Here is a 27513-nt window from a genome sequence, read left to right as displayed (position 1 = left end):
AAAAAAAATTATAAACAAAAACATGGAGAGATTCGATTCTTCTTCGATACTTTTTTGTTTTGTTTTTTTTCAATTCTATTAGTTTCTCTCTCTCTCTCTCTCTCTCTCTTTCTCTCTCTCTCTCTCTCTCTCTCTCTCATACCAAATGCACCCATGCATTATTTAAAATAATTTCCAGGGGTTTATGTAATAACTTGAAAATTTACATAAAAAAAAGAAAAACAAATCTCTAATTAAATATTTATAAACTATAAATCGGGAATAAAAGAATCTGAATAAACTATAAATCGGGAATAAAAGAATCTGAATTGAGATCGCCCATCACTAATATATATATATATATATATATATATATATATATATATATATATATATATATATATATATAGTGTTGGGACGATTAATCGGAATCGGAATCGGGAATCTGAAAAATCGGGAGATATAAGGGCATCGGAATCGATAAAATTGATTCCTATTTTCCAATGCCAAAGAGATTCTTTTAATTGCCTCTTTTTCTATTTCATTTTGTTTAAACTTCCATTGCTGGTAATATTGATGAATTAGTAAATATTCATTGATTATAAAATACAAGTAACACTAACATCGATAGATCATCCTCCACAAGTATATTTTGATGTTTAGCAAAATATCTGCATATTTAACGTGTGGTTTTTACGAAGATCGGGGAAAATAAAAATCTTACAATTAAATAATTAGAGATTTATAAAGAATCTGAATCTGAATCGGTGAATTGAATGGGAATCGGGAATTTAGCACGGAATCGGTAATTATATCGGAATTGGGAAAATATTGGAATAATTGTATCGTAATTGGGAATATGTATACATACATATACATACATACATACATACATAAAAATATATATACATATATACATATACATATATATGCATACATATACATATATATATATACATACATATGAATATATAATTATATATATATTATAAACATATAGTTATATATGTATAAATATATAATTATATATATATATAAACATATAATTATTTATATATAAATATATAATTATTTATATATATACAAATATATAATTATATATGTAAATATATAATTTTATATATATATATATATATATGTATATATATATATATATATATATATATATATATATATATATATATATATATATATATATTGTGATGTATGACCATAGTAAGGTGGACTGGTGGACTATCATTGTTTAGAATTAGTAGATATTACTTTTCTTTCAACGATAGAGGATATTAATCGATAAGAAGATACCAACTTTTATTACTAAACCCTGAATTAGATGTTGAGAGAAATAATGTCAGTTTTTATGGCATTTGTCACTAGCAGATCTTATTTGGCATTTTTTTCTCTCTTTCTCTCTCTAATGTCACACGCGCGCACACACACATTATATATATATATATATATATATATATATATATACTAGCTGTACCCTGCCACGCGTTGCTGTGGCTCAAATTGGCGGAATGGAAAAAGTTCCAAAATGAGAAAAAGCATGTTTCTTATAGGTTTAATTTTCCATTTTGAATGGGTACACAGTTTTTGTTGTTCCATTTTCTTAGCTGATATAGAGATTTTCCGGTTTGGTGACTCTTGAATACGTAATATAAATTGTCCATGTGAAAAAACAGTCAGTGTGTAACTGTAAGGCCCACAATTGTTAAGATTGTTCCCTGTGCTTTGTTGATGGTTATTGCAAATGACAATAAAATTGGAAAGTTCAATTTCCTAAAGTGTAATGATGTATCCGGTGGAATCATAGGAATGCATGGAATGAAGTTATATTCATATGTGAAAGGTCCTGTTAAGATTGTTGTTTCTATGATATTGTTTGTTAATTTCTTTTACTGCAAGCTATGTGCCATTGCAAAGCTTGGATTGGTTTATATTTCACAACATGATAATTAGTACACCAAATTTCAGTTGCAATACATGCGGTGGCATCCCTGGCAAATATAGCTGTTGGATAATTAACCACTTTATCTGCTTTAACAACAGTGTCGATGGATTTGTATTTGACTACCTCACTTGGAATTTTACATTGAATAATAGCGTTAAGTTCATGGGCATCTTTGTATTGACCTGCAAGAATAGCTCATTCACTCAGTCAAATGGAATTCTTATAATTTGAATATCTGCAAAACCATTTTAAACTAACTATTCTTTTGATGAAATAAAATTACAGAAATTACAGAAGTTAAAAGTCAAAGAATTTTGCCCTTAACTCTGATCAGCTGGCACTTTTTCGTACCCAAATTCCCACAAGTGATGCAAATGTTTTTGTGCGGATCGAACAGTCGGCAACTGGACATGCATATTTTGAGTTAAGTTTAATGTCTTCACATGGAACAAGAAAGTAGAGTATTTGAGGCAAGCATTTATTTCATCTGTTGGTGTTGATTGAGGAATAACAGGTAACATTTGTCTGAAATCTCCTGCAAGCAATATTACTGCATTTCCAAATGGTCTGACATTGCCAAGCAAATCTTGCAAGGATCGACCAAGAGCGTCAAGTGATTTTTTGCGTACCATTGTGCATTCATCCTAAACAATAAGTTTGCATTTCTGCAATATTTTTCCCCATATTGGATGTTTTGGAGATGTCGAACATGAGATTTTTGAAAAATTGAATGTTTTAAAGTAAAATAAATAATTTTTCTACTTGGCAGCAAGGTCGCAGGTATTCCTCATGCAGCAAGGGCTAAGGCTATGCCATTTTGTTACCAAATGGCTGCCAAAATCAATTTAATTAGAAAGGTTTTACCAGTTACTTCTGGTGCTGTTCAAAGTAGCAGTAATTTCCAAATAACTTCTATTCCCACAGTCAGTAAATTAGGTGACTAAAATAGGATTTAATCATGTTTTGACAATGCCTTATTCAATGTAATTAAATTAGGAGACTAAAGTAGGATGAGGGATTAGAGACTGACAGATAGAGAGGAAGATATATAGATAGAAAAGAGAAAGTGAGAGGAAAATAGAGAAAGAGAAGGAGATAGAGAGATACAGGGATTGATAGATAAACAGAGAGAGGAGGAGAGTTAGAAACAGAGAGGGATGAGACAGAGGAAAGGAGAGAGATAGAGGGAGTTAGAGAGAGAAAGGGGTTCAAAGAGAGATTGAGAGGGTGATATAGAGAGAAAGATAGATTGAGAGAGGGAAAGGGAGAGATGGATAGAGAGAGGTATTAAGAGAGGAAAAGAGAGGGGGAGAGAAACAGAAGGTGAACTACACTTCACCGTTTGTTTCCTCGTTCAGTAGAGAAGAAATCTTTCGAGACTGAGGCAATTTTAATGTTTTGTTATTATCCAGAGTACCCCTTTTTGGGGGGGCTAGGTTTTCATCACATTAGAAACCGACCGGGTTATCTGTACTTTCACTTAACAAATTAATAAAAGAAAAACATATTGTAAAATTTGAATTTAACATGAAAATACTATTTTAAAAAATAGCACGATAACATAAGTGCATAAGTGCAACTTTAGGTACTCCTTGGGCGTTGAGTTCCATTGCGACCAGCATAATTATTTAATGGTCGCTCCCTTAGCCCCCCCCCCTAGTCAAGGCTAATGCATGCGCACGTAACATTTTTTTATTTACTGACGTTGGCTTAGTAACTAAACGATTTATTGATAATTTCGTAACCCTTAAACGCATGCCGGAAGATTTAAATTGGTTCATTATTGTTGCAATGAAAAAAAAAAGTTTTATTCAACACAAAACCAAAAACACATATTAATGATAAATGATTTATTATTGTATTCATTGAAATTTACTAATTTTTAAATAAAAAAGTAAAAAAAAAAAAAGTTAATAAAAATAGTTGCTTATGTGCCCATAAAAAACTTTCTTTTTTTTCTTTTTAGATTAGGTTCACCTTGGAATCCCCCCCCAACCTCCAAATCTTAAGAACAGCTTCCGGAATAAACATCACTTTTGGAGGGGGGCTAATAAACACTATTGGGGGGGATATTTAAAAAAAGTCGATAAAAGTCGTCATTTAAAAAGAAATTTAAAATCAAATGTTTGTAAAAGTGAGAAATTATTAATAAATGTTTAGTAACATTTTTCGGTGCTAATGCAGAGAGTGATCCGCGCTATTTTTTAAATCGTGTTTTTTTTTATTCCAACCAATCTTATATCGTAAAACAAAAAAAACTCAAAAAGCAAGCGACAAACTTTTTGGGGGCCTTATATAATAAAGAAAAAATGTGTAAATTAAAAAATTTGGAAGATAAACAAATGAATTATGTTTTTTTTTTGTTTTTTGTTTTTTACTTACTAAACAGAAAATTAAATCTTTCGTCAATTCGTGACTGTGAAATGAATCGAACCGGACGGTCAGTTTTATCAACAGAGCAGATTCGCACCACGGTTAAAAAAATATATTTATTTTATTTAATATTTTAATAATTCGCGAGGTAAATTTATTTTAATAACATAAAAACATGCCTCGACTCTAAAGTCAAATAAATTGGTAAGGTAGAAATATGGTTTTATTCGTTTGGAACGAACCAAATTTACATTTATATATATATAGATATATGAAGGGGTTAAATTTGAAAACCAAGCAAGAAGCCGATCAAAGACACTAAAATGTAAATGTTTATGTTGAACTTTTCTTCTTTTGCTTTATAAAAATGAGAATGTGCGTGTGTGTGAGGACACTTCTTGACCTATATTCTCAACGAATTTTTTATCTACAGACTTGAAATTTGGTATACAGGGTATTCAGACAGGTGATAAACTTTTTGTTTTTCAGAAAAATTGATAGCTGGGGGTCATCGGATCTTTATCTGTTTGTCAACTGTTTCACGTATATGCATGCGTAAATCGTTCAAGTGACAGTTTCCTTATGTTAAGAATAATTAGAATTTAGAATAGTTTGCCAAATGGTTGTCGTACTTATCTTAGTGTCTCTAGGTTTGGTTTCGATCTCAGTTCGAGTATTTTTTTTTTTTTTTTTTACTTACAAGAAGTGAATTGTTTAGAAAAAAACATAAGACTCGTATGCACATGCCTCAGTTTCTGTCTGAATTATAATGTAATATTTATGCGTATTTTATAATTGGGTAACGCCGGGCGGCCGGCTAGTACATAATAGACCAATGTGTTTCGGCACGCTTAATCAACAGATGAGTACGTGGCATGTTAAGAAGAGGCAAGCACCTGCTTTTATATTAAATCTGAAAAAAAAAGTCGTAAATGTGACATTATTAGATCGAAAAGGAGTTGATTTGGATTTTATATAAAAAAAAGAGATTTACAATTTGATTAGTGAAAATGAGAAAAAAAACAATTGCTTCTCTCATCATGTGCTGACTTTCTGACCGGTGCAGGTCATCAGGGGTGAGTAAACGGAGATGATTGACATTATTTTCTAAAAATCTAGGGAAAAATGGAATCAATTTCATTTCAGTGAGAGAGAGAATGAGATAGAAAGAGAGATAGACAGATGATGAAATAATTTAATACAGTGAGGGATGCTGGCCTTTCTTGCTTCTAAAGCGGCAGAGAAAAACAAAGATGATATAATAATTAATACAGTGAGAGAGAGGAGCCTTCTCCCTCCTGAAATAGCAGAGAGAAAGAGAAATCGCTGATGAATTAATTTCATAAAGTGAGAGAGGGAAACTCCCCTTCTGGGGGTAACAAAGAGAGTGAGTTTGGAGGAACGGACAGTGCCGGATTGCCTTGCTAAATTCTCAGGTATAAAACCTTTCGTCAGAGACATTGTTTTTGTTTGTTTCTCCCCCCCCCCTTTTATATTAGCAAACATTATCTTTTTTTTTTAGTAAAGTCCGTTAACAAACTTATTTTCGTGTTCCCTTAATATAATAAGGAGTATGTTTGAAAACTCTTAATCAGAACTTGTGGTAGCTTGCATTCTAAGGAATATAATATAGTAAGATAAGTTCTTGAAAGTGAATCAAATAATAAAACCGAAAAGGAAGGCAGGCTCACTTAAAAACAAATCAGGCTATAGAGAAACCCTATCACATATGTTCAATTTTTTAGATTCCAGTATTTTAATGTTTTTCTGTTTAGTCATTTCGATTGCTGTCACTTCTTCAGTTTCCCAAAGACAAATCTTTACATTACTGCATTCTTGTGGTCGTGTCGTTTTTTGCATATATCGCTTCAAAAGTGTTGCTTTTATTTACAAAGGAGTCACCACTTATCAAGGCCGAAAGACCAGTCGAGGATAAAGGTTAATGAGTTTACAATAGTCAATGGGACAAAATCGTAGTAATCGTTAGTAGTGGAATTTTGGTACATTGGATTACTTCAGGGGACGGCTCAAGAACTTGTTCACATTGGACTTGAAGACGACAGTATTGTAGTCAACTGGAAAGGGTGGCAGCGGAAGAGAGTTCCACGGGCGTGCAATTCTAAGAAAGAAGCTTTGTTCATGGAATATTCGTTTAGGTTTAGGCACAAATAAAGAGTTGAGGAAATTATTGATAGTTGTTTCAGTAGACGAGTGTTTTTTGTGAAGGTTTGGTAAAGCGGATCATAGATTGGAGCTCAGACGAGCACTTGCCATAAAACTAAGGATAAAGCAGAGACAGGTTCGCAAGTCTCTTCTGTGGGAAAGAAGTTGCAGGGAAGAGAAAAGGACACCCCCGTACTTGTGTTGTGTGTGTACGCGGCACTAAATAAATGTCTGCTGTGTTCTTATCATAACGGACTGTTGTCCTCGTACCTAAATCTCTATCTTAATGGCCTGTGACTCGTTTAGTTTTTGCGTGTGCGTGTCAAAACATAATACACGAAACGAAGACGGCATGCCTGTCCGCCGTTGGCCGCCTTTGTCTTTTTTAAAAGGAAATTCCTGAGTTATCCATCCAAAACTTTTCATCTCTCTCTTGCATCTCTCTCATATAACTTATGATTCATCTCAAACAGAGCAGACGATCTTTTCTTTGTTATGAACATAAACCGTTACATGTTGGTTATATATATTTTATCTTGGTAAAATTTGAATGACATGAGACTATTTCACTCAGTTATATATTTATTTTTACTTTTCTTGAATTGAATTTTATTTATTTTATATAAATAAAAGTTTGTTAATTTTTCATCAGTATTTTTCCTCGTTATTTCCTATATTTTGTTGTCAAGTACATTTCATTTTATTGTTGTCTTCGAGACGGATTTCTTTCCCATACCAACGCATTACTAAGGACTACACAAGACTCCGTAGGTATTCAAAAATTATTATAGTAATAATAATATACATATACATACACACACACACAAACACACATATATATATATACATACATATACATGTGTAAATATATATAAATATATACACACACGCACACACACACATATATATATACATATACATGTGTAAATATATATACATATACACACACACACACACACACACACACACACATATATATATATATATATATATATATATATATATATATATATATATATATATATATATATATATATATATATATATATGGGTAACTATTAATGAAGCAATATATAGAACCTAGAAATGGATGATGCACAAGCAAATTTACCGCGCTCACTTAATACGTCTTTGCTTGCCACACGCATATTTAGAGACGACCAGAGGACGACGGATTCTGATACCGACTCCTCTTTGATTTTCAACAGCGACTTTGGCACTATCATGTCGCCACCGCCTCTACTCCTGAGATATTTGATTGGACTTTAGAAGGGTGCACAGATTTTGGCATCTCCCATTCGTTCTTTATGACGTCGCACTGATTTTTTACAGCTTTCATTCATGTGACGTCGCCAATTTGTAAGTTTCACTAAAATCTAATCTATAAATATATGTATGAGAGAGAGAGAGAGAGAGAGAGAGCAAGAGAGAAACTGAGAGAGAGAGAGAGAGGGGGTGACATACCCATTTGAACAATGTTCCGAGCGACGTCATATGCACAAGTTGCAGAAACTCTTAAAAAGCCTTGTGGTGAACGAAGTGATGATGATGTAGACTATATCATTCCTTGGATCCAAGGGCTTTCCAAGCCAATCAATGTAATTCCGAAAGGTAAGTAGTTATAGCTGCGCCTATGGAAATATCGTCTGGAGAATCGATTACATTCGATATGTTCAGGCCGAGTTTTTACTATTTCTGTGTATTGAGGGACGGGGATTACCAATTTTTACGGAGGCGGTCATTAGTTTTAGGGATTTTATTTTGGGGGTTGATTTTAGGGTGTTTTGTAATAGAAGTATTTTTGGATGAGTCGGATTCAGAGAAATATTTTCAGTGAAAAAGATTTGCAGGTTTTATAATCAAATGTGATAAAAACGAGAGACATTGTCATATCGTAAACAAAACAAAATAATGAGTTCAGAAAAAAATACTTCATATATTTATTAAATGGAAAGTTTACAGCATAAGGAAAACATAGAGTGTTCGTGAATTTTTTAGAGTTCTCTTGTAAAAATAAGGGGTTCATGAACTGATACATTAGAAGAAATCAGGATCGATTAATCAAGAGACGTGAGTGTGGTACTATGTTTTGATAGTACCACAGGCCGTCGTGGCCTCCCCCCACTCCCAGCATTGCTGGGAGGTGATTACGTTCTGCGCGGAGTAATACAGAGGGAAAGGGGATCCATAGTGCACTTCCTATTCCCTCGATTCCTTTTTTTTTTTTTTGCATTCGGACAGCCGTGGGGTGAACACGTATTTTTTTGTCTCTCTGTAAATGAGAGGATGGGACATCCCCTCCCTCAGCACTAGTTAAACTAGTTAAGAATAGTTAAGTACTTAAAAGTGTAATTATTATGAATTATCATTTTATTGTAATATATTGTAATATTTTTTGAAAAAAATAATAAAGTTAAGATTTCTCATATATTTTGCAATTGTGTCGAGCGTTGACTTTGTGCCTGCCTTAAATGTCGAAACGAACCTAAAGACGATCCCAGTGAGAATACTTCCAGAAGAAGACGTCATTCTGAGAGAGTGAAGGGTCCAGCCACACCCAACATCCCAGGTATGCCTTTAGTCTTCACATAGACAAAAAGACGTCTAACTGGCTAATTGTCACAGTATGGTACTGTTTGTAGGATATTTAATGTAACACCTGGATCGGTTACGCCAATGGCCGGCCTATAGGGTTACATGAGTTTCAAGGGCCAGGAAAATGATATTCAAAACTTCTCTGCTCATTTTTATAAATTATAATTCATTAAAAGTTGATTTCAGGAGTCAATATTCTTTTGTTATTGTATTAGTAAAATATTTCAGTGAAATAGAATGGATATATTTCAATGGATAAAGCTTATATAGATTGCCAGACGATAATGTAATAAGTTGTGTGTGTCTGTGTGTTCGTTAATGTTTGTGTGCGTGAGTGAAGAGAAATGTTGCAGAGATAAGCGCCCACAGGAGTCGCCCAGTGACACCGATCTGTGGACTCTAGTTAACTGGGTTTCACTGCTTTAGTGAAGAAAAATCTGACTTTTAAATGGTTTAGGTAGTTCCCAGAAAGACCATCTATAATATAAATCTCACTTGTCTGTTTAAATGTATGTATGTATTATGTATGTATGTATGTATGTATGTATGTATGTATGTATGTATGTATCTGCCTAAAACTTTCGACAGAGGAGACGGATTTTCACGAGATTGGTATCATTTTGAAGCTCGCCCCTTCGGACGACCAATATCGAAAAATTTGCCAAAAACATTAATTTTTTCTTCCTCCACTGGGGACTTTTATACAGGGAGGGGTCTCTTTTTCGCCGATATTTTCGAAAGTAGTCACCTCTTTTCGATTGCCTAGCCTTAATTTAAACCTACGTCACTTCCTGTTCAGCGATGGCGCAACAGCAAAGATGTGTTTTTTTACGTTCTTTTCCTCCTTCGCGCCTGCCTGTTAACTACCACTTGTTTTTTTTTCTTTTGTTTTTGTTTTTCTTTTTTTTGTTTGTTTGTTTTTGTCTTGTTTTTTTTTTTTGTTTTGTTTTGTTTTTTGTTTTTTGGCTCAACACGCACCTCCAAACACCCCGACAAACAACATTCAGAAAGTTAAGTACCAAGTTGGGACTTATTCATTTAACTAACCAGACGTAACTCAGCGTCTGCTCGGATTTCTCTGGAACACAACATCAACAGTTCGGGTTTAGCTGCAATTCAAGAAACACTGACGCTTAAAGAAACGCTGACATGAACTTGACCATCCTAGCTAATCATCTCCACACCCCGGAGACAGTTTTGCCAGCACAGGAAACTGATGGCAGAGTCGATGAAGTGCTCAAATTGCAGCCAGGAATGTGTACTAGCCAAGCCTCATGGACTGGTACGGCTGGAGATGCACCGTTGGGCGACTATTAGAACAAGGACCTTCTTTGCCAAATCGCGGCTAAGGATTCTGAAAATAATTTACCTGTGGGCGTTCGAGATGGCGACTACAAGAAACCTCCAGCGCGAATGTGAGCTGCGCTCATGCCACACAATTGTTGATTGGAAGAATTTCCTGCGGGAAATTTGCCGGGAATACTTTCTCAGGAATCCCTGGCAGATGGGAGGCCCAGACCATTCGGTTGAGATCGACAAGTCCGTCTTCAACCGCCGAAAACAGAACGTCGGCAGACTTCTGACATCGGTCTGTGTCTTCAGTGGATACGACCACGCCGATAAGGAGGAATTTTGATACCCTCCTTCCACTCCACTAATAAAAACAAAAATACATTTTGCCGGGGACCACTGTCGTATCAGACTGTTGGAGGGCCTATATCAAAGTGGGAGAAGAGGGGTATCACCATCTAACGGTGAACCACAGTCTTAACTTCGTAGATTCTGAAACACGGGAAACAACAAATCATGTGGAGCGGATGTGGAAGGAAGCAAAGCAGCGCAATAAACAAGAATGCGAAACCAACTGGGAACTTCTTTTAGAGTTCATGTGGAGACAAAAATTTGGTAGCCGTTTGGCTCCATATTAACTCACATCGCCGAAAGCTATCCGGTTGGTAGGTAGCTTCCTATCACGTCCGCTATCTCATCTCCGCCCACTTTGTCGTCTGATGCACTCCAAAAGTCTGAGGAAAATACATCCTCCTGAGAAAAATATTCCTGGCATTTAAAAAAAATCCAACTACTCGCAGGGATTTGGCAAAAAGCAAAAAAAAAATGCCAGTTTTGTTCGTTTTTTACACAAATACTTGCAAAAAAACTACACAAAAATAGTTTGTTTTACTTTTTCTAAACTACAAAAAATACTTAAAAGAAAATTACTAACTATTATTTATTGCAAAACTTGCGTAAAATTTGTTTATTTGACAAAAAATGACATTTTCTACAAACATTTAATAAAAAATATAAATTAACAGTAGTTTTTTTTCTGTTAGTGTTTCTACATTTAAAATTTTACTTTATTTTTCCTCTTTACATAGCGTTGTTATCTTATTATTTCATCGGCAACACTCGGCTTTATCCGGCTGTTTACGTCATGAGCCGGAGAAATCCGAGCCGAATGCTGAGTTACGTCTGGTTCATTAAATGCATTAGTATCGGAAAGTTTTCTGGTTGGTCCGAAATATAATTATTTGTTTTTATTCATGATAGTGTCTGCACAGATGACATACGTACGAACACGTTTATGATTTTTGATTTTGTACGTCAATGTGTAAACATCGACTGCTGCAGTAAGTGTGTCAAAAGCCGCCATTAAAAATGCCGTATATGAACTTGAATGAATCAACTTACTATCTTTTGAAGCTTATAATTACTTGAAAAAAATGAATTCAAGCCCTAATTTTTTTTTCCAATTAAAGGAGCAAAGACCAAATTTTTTTAAAAATACAGGTTTAATAGCAAATTATGCAATATTTGTTTTTTTTTAATCGGTTTTATTTTAAAAGGATTTAAAGAAAATCAACGCAATTTTACTTACTTCGATCATAAAAAATATATATAAATTAAAAAAAATCACTTACCTATAAAAAATACTATTCAACATGTACGTCCATTGTTCATTGTTAAGAATTTATCCATATTTATACTTATATTCCATGCCGTTTTTAAATAAAATACTTTTTTAAACAAGGATTAAAAAAACGCGAACTCAGGTTTTTTGACTGTTCAAATAAACGGAGAAAAATCTCTGATTTTTTTTTTTTTCGCGTTTATCTTACGGTGACTTATAAACAATAAATATCTCGTTTTATTGCGTGCTGTTTACCAAAATTAGTATTTTGAAACCTCCGTAGCTGAAAAAAGGCACACATTCATTTATAAGTTTTTGCCGTTAAACAAAAAACCTAGCCGATCGATTTTTTTATTCTTTTAATGAAATACACGAGTTTTGATTAATATATTTTATTTCTACTTTATCGAGTGACATTTTTAAATATCTAAAAAATAAAAAGAAAACATTGAATGAAATAGAAAAAATTGTCGTCAGCGTCCGGTATTTACTTGACAATATAAGCATAACATGAGCTTTAATTTAAAAAAAAAAAATCAACATGTTTTTTTTTAATTGTTTTACATTTTGGACTTTACAGGTAAATTTTCAAAAAACACTTCTTTTTTTGGTTTTAAATTAGAATATTTTATTTATTGATCTTTTATCTTCAATTTGTGATATAAAACTTTGGCGAGTAAATTAATTATTAAAATTGTAATAGACATTTCAAAATGGGGGGGTGAACTTAAAAAAACGTTTGTCTAAAATATTATATTCGGTTTATTGGAAAGAGCATAAAATTTCACATTGACTCTGAAAATATCGTAAAAATTGAATCAATAGAAAATATTAGATAGATTTTTTTAAGTTTAAAATTTGAAAACATTTCACTCGGAAAATTCAATTGATTTCATACGTTTAAAAAAATGGCCGGTTGTACTTGCGCCGGCACTTTGTAAACACTGTTTTTTTTGTTTTTTTTAAATAAAAAATAATATTTCTATTATTTTTAAACAACTTTAATAGTTTATTTTTTAAGTATATTCCATACAGAAAATAAACAACCCACTTTAAAAAGAGAAATTACGAGGTTTTTTTTAATATTTTATTCGCAGTTTTCTGTGAGGGGTGTCAAAAATTTCCAAAAAATTCTGATACACCGCCTGCTGCAGAATCAATGGGAGATTAAACGGTACGAAAGGCTTGCGAAAGATGAGTTGCGGTGGGGTGGGGTGGGATAGACACGAACACTTTGCCGGAAGGATATCAAGTGTATTCCTACATCTGGTCAAATTTATTACGGATTAAAGTGTTTACTTTTTTCATTTTACTTCAATCTAAGCTGTCAGTAATCAAGAGGAATCTTCCTAAGGATAACATTTGATTTCTGTATGAGATACATAGATATCCAAATATTCTATTAAACTTTTTGCCTCTCTAAAGAAATTAAGAACATCTTAACATTAATTTTCTTCTTCCCAACTAACCAGTTAAATATGTTATAGTTAGTGATTTTAGTGATTTCTTGGTCTTAACAGGTTCTATAAGAAGAATTCGTTTAGTCTGGTGGAGTATTCAGCTTCGTGCTATTATTTGAAGAGACTGAGGCAATTTTTATTTTTGCTCCTATACAGAGTGCTCCTTTTTGGATTTTCCCCCACATTAAAAACCGACTTCGTGTCTTAGTCTGCCTTCGTGGGGAGGCAAGTAAATAGTAACATCACTTAGAGAAGGTGTGTAAGAAATTATTTCTCACATCCCAATTTACTCCCTGCAGAGGCAAAAGAATCTACAAATATAAAAGTCATACCTTTCAAACTCAAAATTTATTCAAATGTAATAGCAATAGAAGTTTATTCGTTCTGGTATTGTCCATTGGCAAAACGGTGGCCTGTTCGCCTCCATACACATGGAGCCAGTAGTATGAATTCCTATTGTCGGAATTTTAGTTCTTTGTTCCTCGAAAGGATCCATGAATGTTCATGATGGACTCGACCGGAATATTTGCGCCTATAAGTAGACATAATGTGAATCACTTGGGACTCTAGATAAATTGAGATAAGATCCAATATTTGTTAAATAAACATGAAGAACTGTTCTTGAATGTCATCCTTAATTTGGATAGTTTCAGCAGTATAAAGTTGTCTCTGCCTGTAGAGATGTGGTTCCTTGTTCACCAACTGTTTGGTGATACAACATGAAGGAATTGTCGTGACTACCTCCAGTGTAGGAGCCGCTGGGTTTGGAGTCCATCACACGCCGAGTTCCTCTGTGGACTGAAAGTAAAAGCATAGTACAAAAAGCGCGCCAACATTCAAAATTAACCAATGACGGCCAACCACTAAACTGCGTGGACGGCCAAACAAACCAAGAAAGATGGCGACTGTATATGGAATTTCTTACGCGTGCTCCATTTCTTATATAAGCCCATCCGGGTTAACCATATCGATAGAGCTTATTTAGGCTTCGATTACTGCTATTTTGAATATTTGGTTAGGGTTTTCTAGCAGGCATTCAAATTCTCTCTATAGACATTTTAATTCTCTCTATAAACATTCAAAATCTTGTCATAATAGGCATTAAAGTTCTTTCCTATTAGCATGTAAGTTCTCTTAAGTTTTATTATACGAAAGTATTTTTAGGATGATTTCTTCTGTGGAAAGCAACTATTTATTAAGTTGTCTGACGAGGACTTCTGGTGGTAACCGGCCATTTGTCCGAAACGTTAACATGTCCCATGTCGCAACTATGTAAATTTGATTATATTATTAAAATATATTTTGCTATTCTTTTATTGAGCACTCTTAATAATCTCGTTAAATTCATTATTATCACACCTGAATGCCTTTAACCTTGTATACATATATATATATATATATATATATATATATATATATATATATATATATATATATATATACATACATATTGGGGTAAAAATATAGATGTTATATACGATGCTTTTTTGTTATACCTTAAACATAGAGCTTCTAATTTAAAAAGTATTGATATAAATAAAAATTAGAAAATATAAGTTCTTGTTTAGAGGAATTTTCTCTGATCCGAAATTTGAAATCGCAACTTTACGCTTCTAGCTTTGCTCCAATAAATTAAGGACGGCTTACTAAAATATTTTCTCTTATTAGTTCGGATATTTGGACGGTGTCTTTCCTTTGAATATTGCTGTTTTAGTAGTTTCAAGTCCTTAAACTTCCGTCTTCCTCGCCTTAAACATCTTGCTTTCTTATTCCTTCTATTAGGTTGTTGCATAAGTTCGCGTCGTATTTCTTTGTTTTGTTTTGTTTCAATGAATTTTAACAGAAAAGGTAAGTTCGTGTAGAACCTAAGCTCCCAGTTTTTGTGTAAATCCCATCGATTGGCGTGAAATGGTCGCAAAATCACGCTTCATCTTTTCACCAAATGCTCTACATGTTTGATAGCCATCTTCCTTCAAAATAATCCTGAGTTGGTCTCCGTCTATCTTGATTGGTCTTCGGAACTAGAAGCGTCATTGAGGTAAAAATTACTGTGTTTGAATCTGGTAAACCAATGTCGAACAGTTCTGCCAGCTATAGCGTTTTCTTCATATGCGGCACAAATATCCTTGGTCACTTCACTGGCTTTTTGATCTCGATTAAAGGCGAAAAGAAGGAGGTGTCGAAAATGTGATTTTTTTATCTACTTGACGGTTCTGAAAAACGAGAAAAACTTATATGAGCAAAAAACGTTAACCATTAGCTTGTAGAACAGAATACGTGCTTTCTGATGCCAAATATCAAAACATGTTTTAGAAGAATTCTTTTATCAAATAGTGGGAACTTATGCAACAGTCTGATAGTTGTAGGAATTTTTAATATCTGCTTGTCTCTGGAATATATCTTGTATCATCTCAACGTAACACGTGTAAGACATATAAAAGGAATATATAGGAATTCGTCTATATTATAAATAAAATAATTAAAGAATCAAAATTAAAATGTAGTAAATAAAATTATTGATCATTGAGATAGTATATATATATATATCTATCTCACAGAAGAGATGTTGCGAGTTTGTCTCTGATGTATCGTTATTTTCATGGAAAGTGTTCAACTGAGCTTCAATCTATGGTCCCCCCTCGCCAAACTTTCACAAGAAACACTCGTCTAGCTGTAAACACTATCAATAATTTCCCCCACTCTTTATCTGTGCCTAAACCTAAACGTAGATTCCATGAACAAAGCTTCTTTCTTAGAACTGCACGCCTGTGGAATTGTCTTCCGTTTTCCTGCTTTCCGGCTGACTACAATATGGTTTTGTTCAAGTCTAAAGTAAATAAGTTCTTGATGAGCCGTTCCATATAAGTTATTAAATTTACCAAATTTTCATTACTAATGATTACTATATTGACCAACTTCTACTGTACACTCTTTAACCCTTATCCTTGAGTGGCCTCTGGGCCTTGATAATGTGGTGATGCCTTTGTAAAAAAAAAAAAAAAAAAAATATATATATATATATATATATAATAATTCTTTCTTAGAAGTCAGTGAGTTCATCGAACACTGGTTCTGTGGTCACCTCAAACCTCTAGGTGTCACTGAAACTTTTCCCTTCAAACTTAGAGCTTTTTAACAATGTTTATAGTTTTACCAGATGTCTTCAATTAATCATTTATTAATTAAATGATCCTGAATATCTTTCCTCCATTGACCGAGAACAGAACATATGCAATGTAATATCAGAACAGAGATTACACTTTGATTATAGCCAAATTTGACGTCTTGTTTCTTTTTCATTTTCTGTCAATAAATATCGGTTTATGTTTTCCAGATGTTCTTCGAACGCTTCTTAAGGAAGGTATATTCCTCACAGTGCCCAAGGGGACACCTATCACAATACAAGGGGAACAAGGACATTGGTAAGTAACCGTCTCCCATAATTTATAGGAAGTTTTTTTTTTTTTTTTTTACTTTTATTTATCTCAAACAACAAATACTGTCACAGGGTTACTGTTATAAGGCACCAGATATATATGATGCTTCATAAGAGTGCAGTTGCGTTGCAAGATGCTCGTTCACATTACATTTAAATTTCTGTATGTTGGTACAGTAAGAGAAACAAGGAGTGGGGAAGAAATTCCAGAAGCACTCGATCAAAAAGAGAATCTATTAGAGTAGAAATCTGGGGATCTCCATAGTGAATGGGGTTAGATTTTGTTGCTCGGTGAATTTATCGGGAGTATTTCTGTTGAGGGTCAGAAGGTCATCAGAAAAGATTTTGTTGAAGTATTTGTAAAACCAGCACAAGGATGCAAACTTTACGGCGATGAGACAGGGGCTGGATTTTGGTAGACAGTGCGAGACCGATTATGTTAGAGACGCTTTTTATTTATTTATTTTTCCTATTAATTTTTTTTTATGATATCTGTCCCAGAAAGAGCAAATTTAATTCCCCTAATAGAACAATTTGTGCCACTTGTATATCCTTTTACAAAGATTAAAATCAACATATAATGTTATTAAATCCTTATTCTAAGTTTAATGTCTAGAATACTTCTTCTAAGTTTAATCAAAGTCTATTACATTACATGATTTTGATTAAAGCTCATTACAACAAAAATCTCAATCTTCAATAAGCACAGAAGACTACGACTGTGACAATATGGTGCATAAAAAACTGTTCGTATTTTCTTGATAAAGAATCTTTATGGGTCAAAAAAGAATTTACGAGGGGCGTGCAATAAGTAATGTCCCTGACCCACTTTCAAAAGCAGTAGAGCAACGAAACTTGGCACAATTATTAGTCTTTCTCTACATAGGAACCACTCAGAGTTATGCATTTCTCCCATCATTTGATGCAGCTCTGGAGACCATTTTTGTAGAACTCACCAGGTTGGTCCTCCAACCACAAAGTGACTTCAGAAATTAAGGCTGCATCATCTGGAAAGCGCTTTCCTTTCAGAAACAACTTCATGGCTGGGAAGAGGTGAAAGTCAGAGGGTGCAAGGTCAGTAGAGTAGGGAGGATGGAGAAAGATTTCATAACCACTTGCCTGTGCTTCTGATCTGGCGACATGCGAGTTGTGGACCGGAGCATTGTCCTGCAGGAGGAGGGTACCTTTGCTGATCTTGCCCTGCCTCTTGATTTTGATAGCTTCCCTTAATTTCCTCAAAAGTGAAGCATAATAGGCTCCTGTAATTGTGGTACCCTTTGCCAGGAAATCTGTCATCACTGCTCCGTCCTGGTCCCAGAAGACTGTGAGCATGACCTTGCCAGCGGAGGGCTGCACCCTTGCCTTCTTTGGAGGTGGTGAGTCCAAGTGCTTCCACTGTATTGACTGGGCTTTGGTCTCTGGATCATAGTGATGGACCCAGGTTTCATCCTGTGTAATCAGTCTTTTGAAAAACTTTGACTCATCTTCTTGGCACATCTCCAAATTCATCCTCAAGCACTTGGCGCGTTCTCGCTTCTGGAATGGTGTGAGCAACCTGGAAATCCATCTGGCAGACACCTTATACATATGCACATGGTCATGAATTATAGTTTACACAAACCCTGTACTAATCTTGGCATCTTGGGCTATTTGGCGAATAGTAATGCACCGATCTTCCAAAATGGCAGCCTCAACTTGACGGACAGATGCCTCATCAATGGCAGAAGGGGGGGGGCGACCAGGTCTGGGAGCTGTTTCCACAGACTTTCGGCCATGTTTGAATTCACGATGTCAGCGTTTTACAAGGTCATATGATGGGGCATTATCACCATAAGTTTTTTTTTTCATTTCATCAAGTCTCCTGTTGTGTGCGTCCTTTCAAATACAAAAACTGGAATACTGTTCGACATTCAACAGGCTCCATTTCACACCTGACTCAGTTCAAAACCTGTAAAACAGAAACCACAATTAGTTCAGAGCAGTAATTTGCCACATAACCTGTAGAGATATAAATCATTGCACATGCAAAATTTCAGCGAGATCAGACAACTAGAAGTGGGTCAGGGGCATTACTTATTGCACGCCCCTCGTAAATAATGTTTATTTAAACATATTTGATTGGTTTCCGTTTCATATATTTTTCTCTTAATTCATTTCCTCATCTGCTTCGGTTGCAGAATATGTCAACTATACTTCCGCACACAAGTACTCCCACCTACGCCGTGGTCTATGACCCGTGACGACTGAGAACAAGACCCTGGTGACCGAGCAACTGCTTATTATGACACTAAACCTAAACCATGAATAAAGCTTCTTTCTTAGAACTGCACACCTGTGGAACTCTCTTCCGTTTTCCTGCTTTCCAGCTGACTACAATATGGCCATCTTCAAGTCCAATGTAAACAAGTTCTTGCTGAGCCGTTCCCCTTTAGTAATCCAATTTACCAAATTTACACTACTAGCGATTACTATGATATTGTCCCATTGACTACTGTACACTCTTTAACCCTTATCCTCGAGTGGCCTCTGGGCCTTGATAAGAGGTGACTTCTTTGTACGGAAAAAAAACTAAAACTATTAGCTGCAACATTGATTTGGGTTCTTATTTATATTAAACAGGTCATCAGAGATGTCCAATGAGATGAATGAGCTGATCACGTGATATAAACCCCATAGATAACAGTTCACATTCTTTCCAATTCATCGCTTATACTACTAACACCCATTTCCAAATATATGATGAAAATCGGCGAATCAATGTGGAAGATAGGAAATTGAAAATTAAAGACAATCTAATAGACTTTGATAGTATAAACGATGGAGTGTGATGCTTTAAGACCTCTCCTTAGACCGGTATATTCTCCATGTGACCCTGTCCTGGTACCCCTTGTTTATGTTACAATAATGAAGCAAATAAAAACTTATGGCACATAAGAACCCATACAACCCTGATTAAGTGATTCTGGCAAATAACCTCAGAAAAAATAAACTACTTATTGACATGCAATATGGTTTCCGTTCTGCTAGACCTACAGCAAATGTGCTTACTGTTATAACTCATAGGATTAGCGAATCTCTTGACGGGGGCTTCTTTTCTAGGGCAGTTGCTCTTGGCATATCAAAGGCCTTTGATAGAGTATGGCATAAAGGTCTACTTCACAAGATCTCTAGCTACGCTATAGCTGGAAATGTCTTCTCAATTATTAAATCATTTCTCTCTGATAGGTTCATAAGAGTAGTGATTGATAGGCAGAAATTAGAAGCTCACAGTATTAACGCTGGAATCCCTCTCTTCCTAATCTACGTCAATGATCTCCCAAATCATATCCTTAGATCATTCGGAAATATTTATGCTGACGACACTACCACCTATGGCAGTACATCAAAGACTGTAAACGACCAAGTTCTCTCTAATTCTCTCTCTTCTGATCTTGAGCATGTGGTACAATAGGGAAAGAGATGGATAGTTACTTTTAATGCATCTAAAACCAAGCTCTGATCCCCGTCTGGCATCAGTTGAAATGAATGGCTCTCGTCTTGAGGAGGCTCCACGTTTTGACAAGCTCTTGGACTTGACCAAGTTCAATGGGAAAATGGTTGGATTCTTCTATCGATCCAGTAGATATATCACTGCTGATGCAATTCTCTATCTATATAAGAGCCAAGTACGTCCAAGGATGGAGTACTGTTGCTACATCTGGGCAAGAGCTGCTAGAAAGACTTTATCCTGCCTTGACAGAGTTCAAAATAGACTTCGTAGCCTAGGGGGGATGACCTTTTCTCTTCCCTGCAACCTCTTTCTCACAGAAGAGACGTTGCAAGCCTTCTCTACTTTATCGTTATTTTCATGGCAAGTGCTCGTCTGAGCTCCAATCTATGGTTCCCCTTCGCCAAACTTTTACGAGAAACACTCGTTTAGCTGAAAACACTATCAATAATTTCTCCCACTCTTTATCTGTGCCTAATCCTAAAGGTAGATTCCATGAACAAAGCTTTTTTCTTAGAACTGCACACCTGTGGAACTCTCTTCCATTTACCTGCTTTCCGGCTGATTACAATATGGTCGTCTTCAAGTCCAACATAAACAAGTTCTTGATAAACCGTTCCCCTTAAGTAATCCAATTTACCAAATATCCACTACTAACAATTACTATGTCACTGTCCCATTGACCACTTTAAACTTATTAACCCTGATCCTCGAGTGGCCTCTGGGCCTTGATAAGTGGCAATTCCTTTGTAAAAAAAAACGATTAAATTGCTGCTGATAAAGTTGCTAACATACTCAAACTACGTATATAAAGAAAGCAGTCAAGACTGAGATAAAATGATAATATATGTACTAAACAAACTACTTCTTTCTCGCAAGACACGTGGCGAGTCTATCTCTGTTTTATCGTTGCTTCCATAGTAGATGTCTAACTGAGCTTCTATGGCCTCCCTGTAGAATATTCGCAGCAAACACTCATCTTATTACAACAACTACCAACAGTCTCCCTTTTTATCTATATGTGATTAAAACTAAACGTAAATTTCATGAGCAAAGTCTCTTTCCTAGAACTACTCGTCTGCTTAACACAATACCGCAGGAGGGCTTCCCAGCTATACATAACATGGCCGCGTTTTTAAGTCCAATGTGAACGAGTTTCTTTTAAATCTTCCTTTTAAATAAACAAACACTAATTTCTGCTATTGTCAATAATCGCGGAGCTGTCTCACCAGCTTACTGGCACTCGTTGACCCTTATTATCTGGTGGCTTTCAGGCCTTGATATACGGTATTCCTCCCCTAGTAAACAAAAATACAGGAAATGTCTTGCTAAAATATTTTTTTTGCAGCTTTGATGGACAGAAAGTCTAAAATTTAATGTCGGTATACACAGCTTCCTTGAATGCGTTTGATTCAAAATGAAATGAAGGTCCCCATATTGTTAACTGGCTGACGATCACAAAAAAAAAAAAAAAACATTTCGTCGTCGTTTCCGTTAAACGCAGCTGAAGAAAGCAAACGAATTGTTATATCCAGCTCCACAAATTAAGTGTCTGTTGATTTGTCAGAGAGAATTATCTTGGCCAATCAAATGGGACTATTTGGGAATTAAAGGGAGCTAATTCATCGTTATATGAACAAATTGAGATCATTATCATAGGAGAAAAAAAGTTGTAAGCCCCTTTTTATAAGTGTTGTGGCCTTGAAGAGCCTTTAATAATCAAGATAAACGCAGAGGTATAATTAACTAAAGTGTATAAACAAAAGAAAGTATGCGTCCTATTTTGTAAGCAAAATTGTCATCAATAACTGCTACGACGCTTAGTCGTAACTGTTTTTAGCGTGTCTAAGTCCATTTATTCCTGAAATAGCTAAATCAACTTACAACTCATGCCCTCTACAACTTATGCTCTCTACCGATTCAAGTTCTAATAACAGGACCATTGCCAGCGCCCTCAAAATGCAAATCCAGACGGTTCAACGCTTGAAAGCGCAGCTCAACGAAATTTCCAGCCACAATTATGGTCTTTTGTTGTGGTTTCAAGTGAGGGCCACATCATGCCACCTAATATCTCCGAAGTCGGCTTGAAAGTCAACACCAAAGTGTATCTAGATATGCTGAAGTGTAGTGATCCACTGGTGCAAGCAGGACTCAGTGCCGGCCCATAAGTCCAAAGAGACCCAGGCTTGGCTTCAGAAAGAGTGCTACTACTTTATACCCTTATCTCATTGGCCATCTTCCTCACCATACCTGAATTCGCTCGTTTGGTCATACGTCGAGAACATCACCAACATGACCTCCCAACAACACTAAAGCCAGCCTGATCGCCACCATCCGCGGAGTATTCATTGAGCTCCCACCGATGCTTGGGGAAAAGGCATGCTCCCTGTTCCGGATCCATATCGCGGTGGTGATTAAGGCTGAAGGCGGCTACATTGAATAGATGTCAAGTTTACTACATAACCAAGTTACCTTAATTGGGTTTTCAATAAAAGTTCTAAAATAAAGCTGTAGTGTTGTTTGCTTTAGGGCGACACTTCACCTTGTAGATAGATATGAAAGTATGAGATAGATTGATATATATGAAAAGAGAGATATAAATATTAGATAGACAGATATGCACAGAAAAAAGAACAGAGATAGATAGATAGATAGATAGATAGATAGATAGATAGATAGATTGAAGAGAGGGAGAATGAAATTAAGTGAATCGAATTAATAGGACGAGTTCAATTACATTAGCTTAATTAAGTATTGTTTTTCAGGTCTTTTATGTTGATGCGAGTGCTTTAGATTGGCGCATTGCGATTTTAAAGATGGAACTAATTTCAACATTTGCATTTATTCACTGTTAAAAGCTTAGCACGTCCAACCGGATTCCCTTTCACTACTCGACACCGCACCCCGTCCCTTCATCTGTTTTGTCAAGATGAAGAGAGAACAGTTAATGGGAGCAGGGATGGTGGGATGTGACTGCTGTTCTGTGGATGCCTATGACATGAAAGATACCCTGGTCATGTTTGCTATAACTCCATTGTTACCACCATCTTAGATTTATAACCTTGACGATAACAGTTGTCATAACAACTTGATGGCAATGAGAACAAATTCTTATCTATTATAATATTTTATCTCTTTGGACTATTTTCAGTATCAACATAATTTCTCTTCATATTATTGTGACAGTGGGAGGAGGGAATAGAATTGCCCGAAATCAAGATTGTCATGGTGTTTTGTTCTTTTTGGTGTTGCCCAGTATCACTAAATATGAGATTACAATATTACATTTAAATGGAATAGCTCCAGTATATGAATTACATTATTTTTTCAGCACATTAAAACAAATAAGCTTCAACCTATGTCCTATCGACGAAATGTTGATTCCCTCTGCCTGTTTTACAAGTATTTTCATGGTAGGTGCTCTGACGAACTACAAGCCCATGTACTGCCTCAACATAAATACCCTCGACAAACCCGACAAGCAGAAAAATCCCATCCCTACACAGTAGAGATCACCAGATGCCAGAAAGCCTTCCCTAGGACTGCTAGACTTTGGAATTCCCTTCCGGGTTCCTGCTTCCCTGACTGTATTGACATGCAGAAGTTCAAGTGTAATGTAAACAAACATCTTGCTACTCAGCTCTCTACATAGTATCCTTGCAAATTATGTGCCATATAGTAGCACCCTACATCACAGTGGCACTGTGTCTTATTTAGGGTGAAAATGCAATAAAAAGAAGAGAGAGGAATGGGCTGGATGGAGAAAGGTTACAGAGGAGAATGGAAAATGGGGGAAGGGAAAGAAATAACGAGATATAGAAATTTTAATATAGTATAACTCCTATAATTTGAACATCCGCTTTGTTCAAATTAGAGGATGCTGTTCAAGTTTTGTGATAAAAAAATGTGCTGCAGTTAACTTTAATTTTCTAAGAGTTAAGAAATAGTAAATGAAATTCATTGCTATATGATACTTCAAGTATATATTAAGTTGAGTTTACGATATATTGCAAGTAAGAATTGTTAAATGTTATTACCAGGAACAAAAACATTGAAAGTAAATTAAATCTACTCTTACTTGTTAGGTATTTATTACCTAAATCATCATCTATAGAAATCATACATTTATATAAAATACAGTTTTTTAGTTATTCATTGAATGAGTCTCATTGCAGTTTCTATTTTCATCGATTGAGCTCTCGGGCGCTACCATTGTATTTCGTAAGCGATTACGAAAATCTACAATTTCTTGGTTCTGTAGCTTCCTTATGATTATATCTCTTGGGAGTGACATTGATTCCAAAACATAGTTGTCACTAAAGTAAGGATTTTTTTCTAGAAATTTTATAACCGTCTTCATAGACTTTTCTGCATCATCCCATGATATTGCTTCATCAGAGTTATTTACATTAGGGTCAAGAGAATGGGGGCTATTTTTATCACCATTACTACCTTCAGGATATTGATCAGTAATTTCCTCATCTGGTTGCATCCATATTTTAACATCATTTGCATTAAGTGATTTAAGAACAGCATGGTTGGTCGGTAACCGTTTGGTTTCAAGAATTTTTTCTAGACCAGATGTATTCTCCAGTTCTTTCAGTTCAGAAGCCTTTGGCGCTGGGCATAATTTATCCCATGCTTTTGTTAATGTGCTTGCTCGAACTTGATTCCATGCACTTGCGAGAGAAAATATGGCATCTTTGATAGTAAAATGGCGCTGAAAATCGCTTATACTCACGGTAATATTTATCATATTCATCATGAAATCATTTCTGTAGAAAGATTTTAAGTTCCAAATAATCCCTTGATCCATATGTTGGATGAGAGAAGTCACATTAGGTGGTAAGTAGCACACAAAAATATTCCCGCAAGATGACACAAGTTCTGACTCAGGAGGATATGCTCTACAATTGTCCAACAGAAGCAAGCACTTTGAATCAAGTTTACCTAATTCAAGAAAACGCCTCTGGACAACTGGCACAAATTCTTGCAAAAATCATTTTGTAAACAACTGTTGATTCATCCATCTATTTTGTGAAGAATAATAGGATACTGGCAAAGGCAAAACTCCTTTCAATGCTCGAGGATACTTTGATTTGCCGATGACAAGAAGCTTAAGTTTATGAGTTCCAGAAGCATTAGCGCATACCATCACTGTTAGTCTTTCTTTATTTAATTTAAATCCTTTTATTTTCTGCTCCTCGGATCCGACTAATGTTTTTGTGGGTAAGAACTTCCAATTTACGCCAATTTCATGAGCGTTGTAAACATCCTCTGGTGTTAAACCATAATTGGCAATTATCGTTTTGAATTTGTCACAATAATTTGATGCTGCGTGTGTATCAGTAGACCGTTGTTCGCCTGACATTGTTAATTGTCTTATACCGTGTCTATTCTTAAAGCTCTTAAGCCAGCCATCACTAAATTTCATATCTTCTGCGATATTCAACTCTTACTTAAGAGACTTTGCTGTAGCAATTAACATGGGCCCAGATATTGCCACACCTTCATTCTATTTTGCTACAAACCACTCATGCAATGTTCGATTGAATTCAGCTTGCTTTGGTCTGCGAAGAGTCCTTCTTTTGACATGTCTTTTATTTGAAGAGAAATGAGCAGCCTTCAATATTTCCTCCTTTTTCTTTTTGATGTAAAACAGTGTACATCTTCCAATCTTATAATCTCTCAATATAACGCTACTTTCAACTCCAGCATCTAATTTTTCTATAATTTGACGTTTTTCGAGTAAAGTCAGTGTCACTTGTTTTCTTTTAGAGTTGCAAGCCATTGTGATGGGTTGTTTTACAATATTTAAAATATAGCAATCTGAAAAAAAATTTACAGTTAGTGTAAATTAATTATCAATAGCTAAAATCATTAATTACATAGTACCAATATTAACATTTCTGCACAATATCTGACTAAACCATGTAAACAGTTTTACTGCAACTCCGCATCAAATATGCTAATACAATTTCAATGATGAGACAGTTCCAGTTTAGAGAAAGTGCACGTTTAGGAGAAGTCCAAATGAGAGGAAGTCCAAATGAGAGGAAGTCCAACTTTAGAGAAAGTTCAAATTAAAGGAGTTTTACTGTATAAAGATGTTACACACGATTATTATATTTTACGATCTCAAAATTACTTTATTTCATATAATTTTAAAATACTTGTAGAACAGGCAGAGGGATGCAACGTTTCGTCGATGGGACAGAGGCTGAAGCTTAGATGCCAGTTCAGGGGCTATCAGATTGGCGACTCTCTTTTGAACCTTGTCTAGGAGCGAGAGACTAGCAGCAGATGCACCAGCTCAAATGTGACGACAATACTCCATACATGGGCGAATGGTGGCCTTATAGAGGTACAGGATACTTTCAGGTGTCAGTAGTTTTCTAGCATGGTAGAGAGAGCCTACCTTTTTCGCAGCGGCCCTGGCAATGTTTTCAATGTAATTGTTCCAACTCATGTTTCCTGTGACCGTTAGGCCAAGCAGTTTGAAAGATGTACTCTCAGACAGGGAGTCACTGGCCATTGCTATAGGTAGCAGAGAAGGTTTCTTGTAATTATTGAAGGAAACCAGTTTAGTCTTGGCAGCATTGAATGTGACCATCCATTTTTGTCCCCATTCCACTACAGATTGGAGGTCATCTTCTAGTGGTTTTGCCATTTCTTTAGTTATGTGTTCATTTGTTTTCCTGTCATGCCTATTATAGAGTGTGGTGTCATCAGCATATATACTCATCTCATAGGCAGTTTTGTCGGGGAGGTCATTAATAAATATTAGGAACAATAGAGGTCCAAGGATAGACCCCTGAGGCACTCCCGCATTTATGTCATATTGTTTAGATGTACGACCATCGAGGACAACCTGGATTTTTCTTTTATCTAAGAAGGATTTAATTATGTTAAGTATTCTTCCAGTGATACCGTATGATCTGATTTTCCTGAGGAGACCCTCATACTATACCCTGTCAAAAGCCTTAGATATATCTAGAGCTACCGCTCTGCCCTCCCCCGCTTTGTCCAGTGAATGGTATATACGTTCAGAGATTACAGTTAGGATGTCTGCTGTGGAACGGGCTTGTCTAAATCCATATTGTTTGTCAGTCAGAAGTTTAGCATCTGTAAGGTGACGGACTAGAGCATGGTTAA

General features: G+C 35.4%; 1 protein-coding gene across 3 annotated transcripts in view; it reads left to right on the top strand.

Moving 5' to 3' along the window:
- The first annotated feature begins 7855 nt into the window (after positions 1–7855).
- The window catches only part of LOC145265476 (uncharacterized), a 140463-nt gene continuing 120805 nt past the window's right edge, over positions 7856–27513 (top strand). For 2 of the 3 annotated variants that reach the window (XM_080121344.1, XM_080121345.1), the window contains exons 1-2: positions 7857–8080; positions 16770–16857. In XM_080121344.1, coding sequence (XP_079977470.1) covers positions 7945–8080; positions 16770–16857 — 224 coding nt within the window. In that variant the 5' untranslated portion in view covers positions 7857–7944. Of the gene's footprint in view, positions 8081–16769; positions 16858–27513 lie in introns of all 3 variants that reach the window. The other variant, XM_080121346.1, reaches the window with a different exon arrangement.

This window comes from Euprymna scolopes, chromosome 40 (genome assembly GCF_053919585.1).
Source record: "Euprymna scolopes isolate OS-2025 chromosome 40, ASM5391958v1, whole genome shotgun sequence".
In the NCBI taxonomy this organism is placed as follows: domain Eukaryota; kingdom Metazoa; phylum Mollusca; class Cephalopoda; order Sepiida; family Sepiolidae; genus Euprymna; species Euprymna scolopes.
This window is presented reverse-complemented; position numbering and strand designations above follow the sequence as displayed.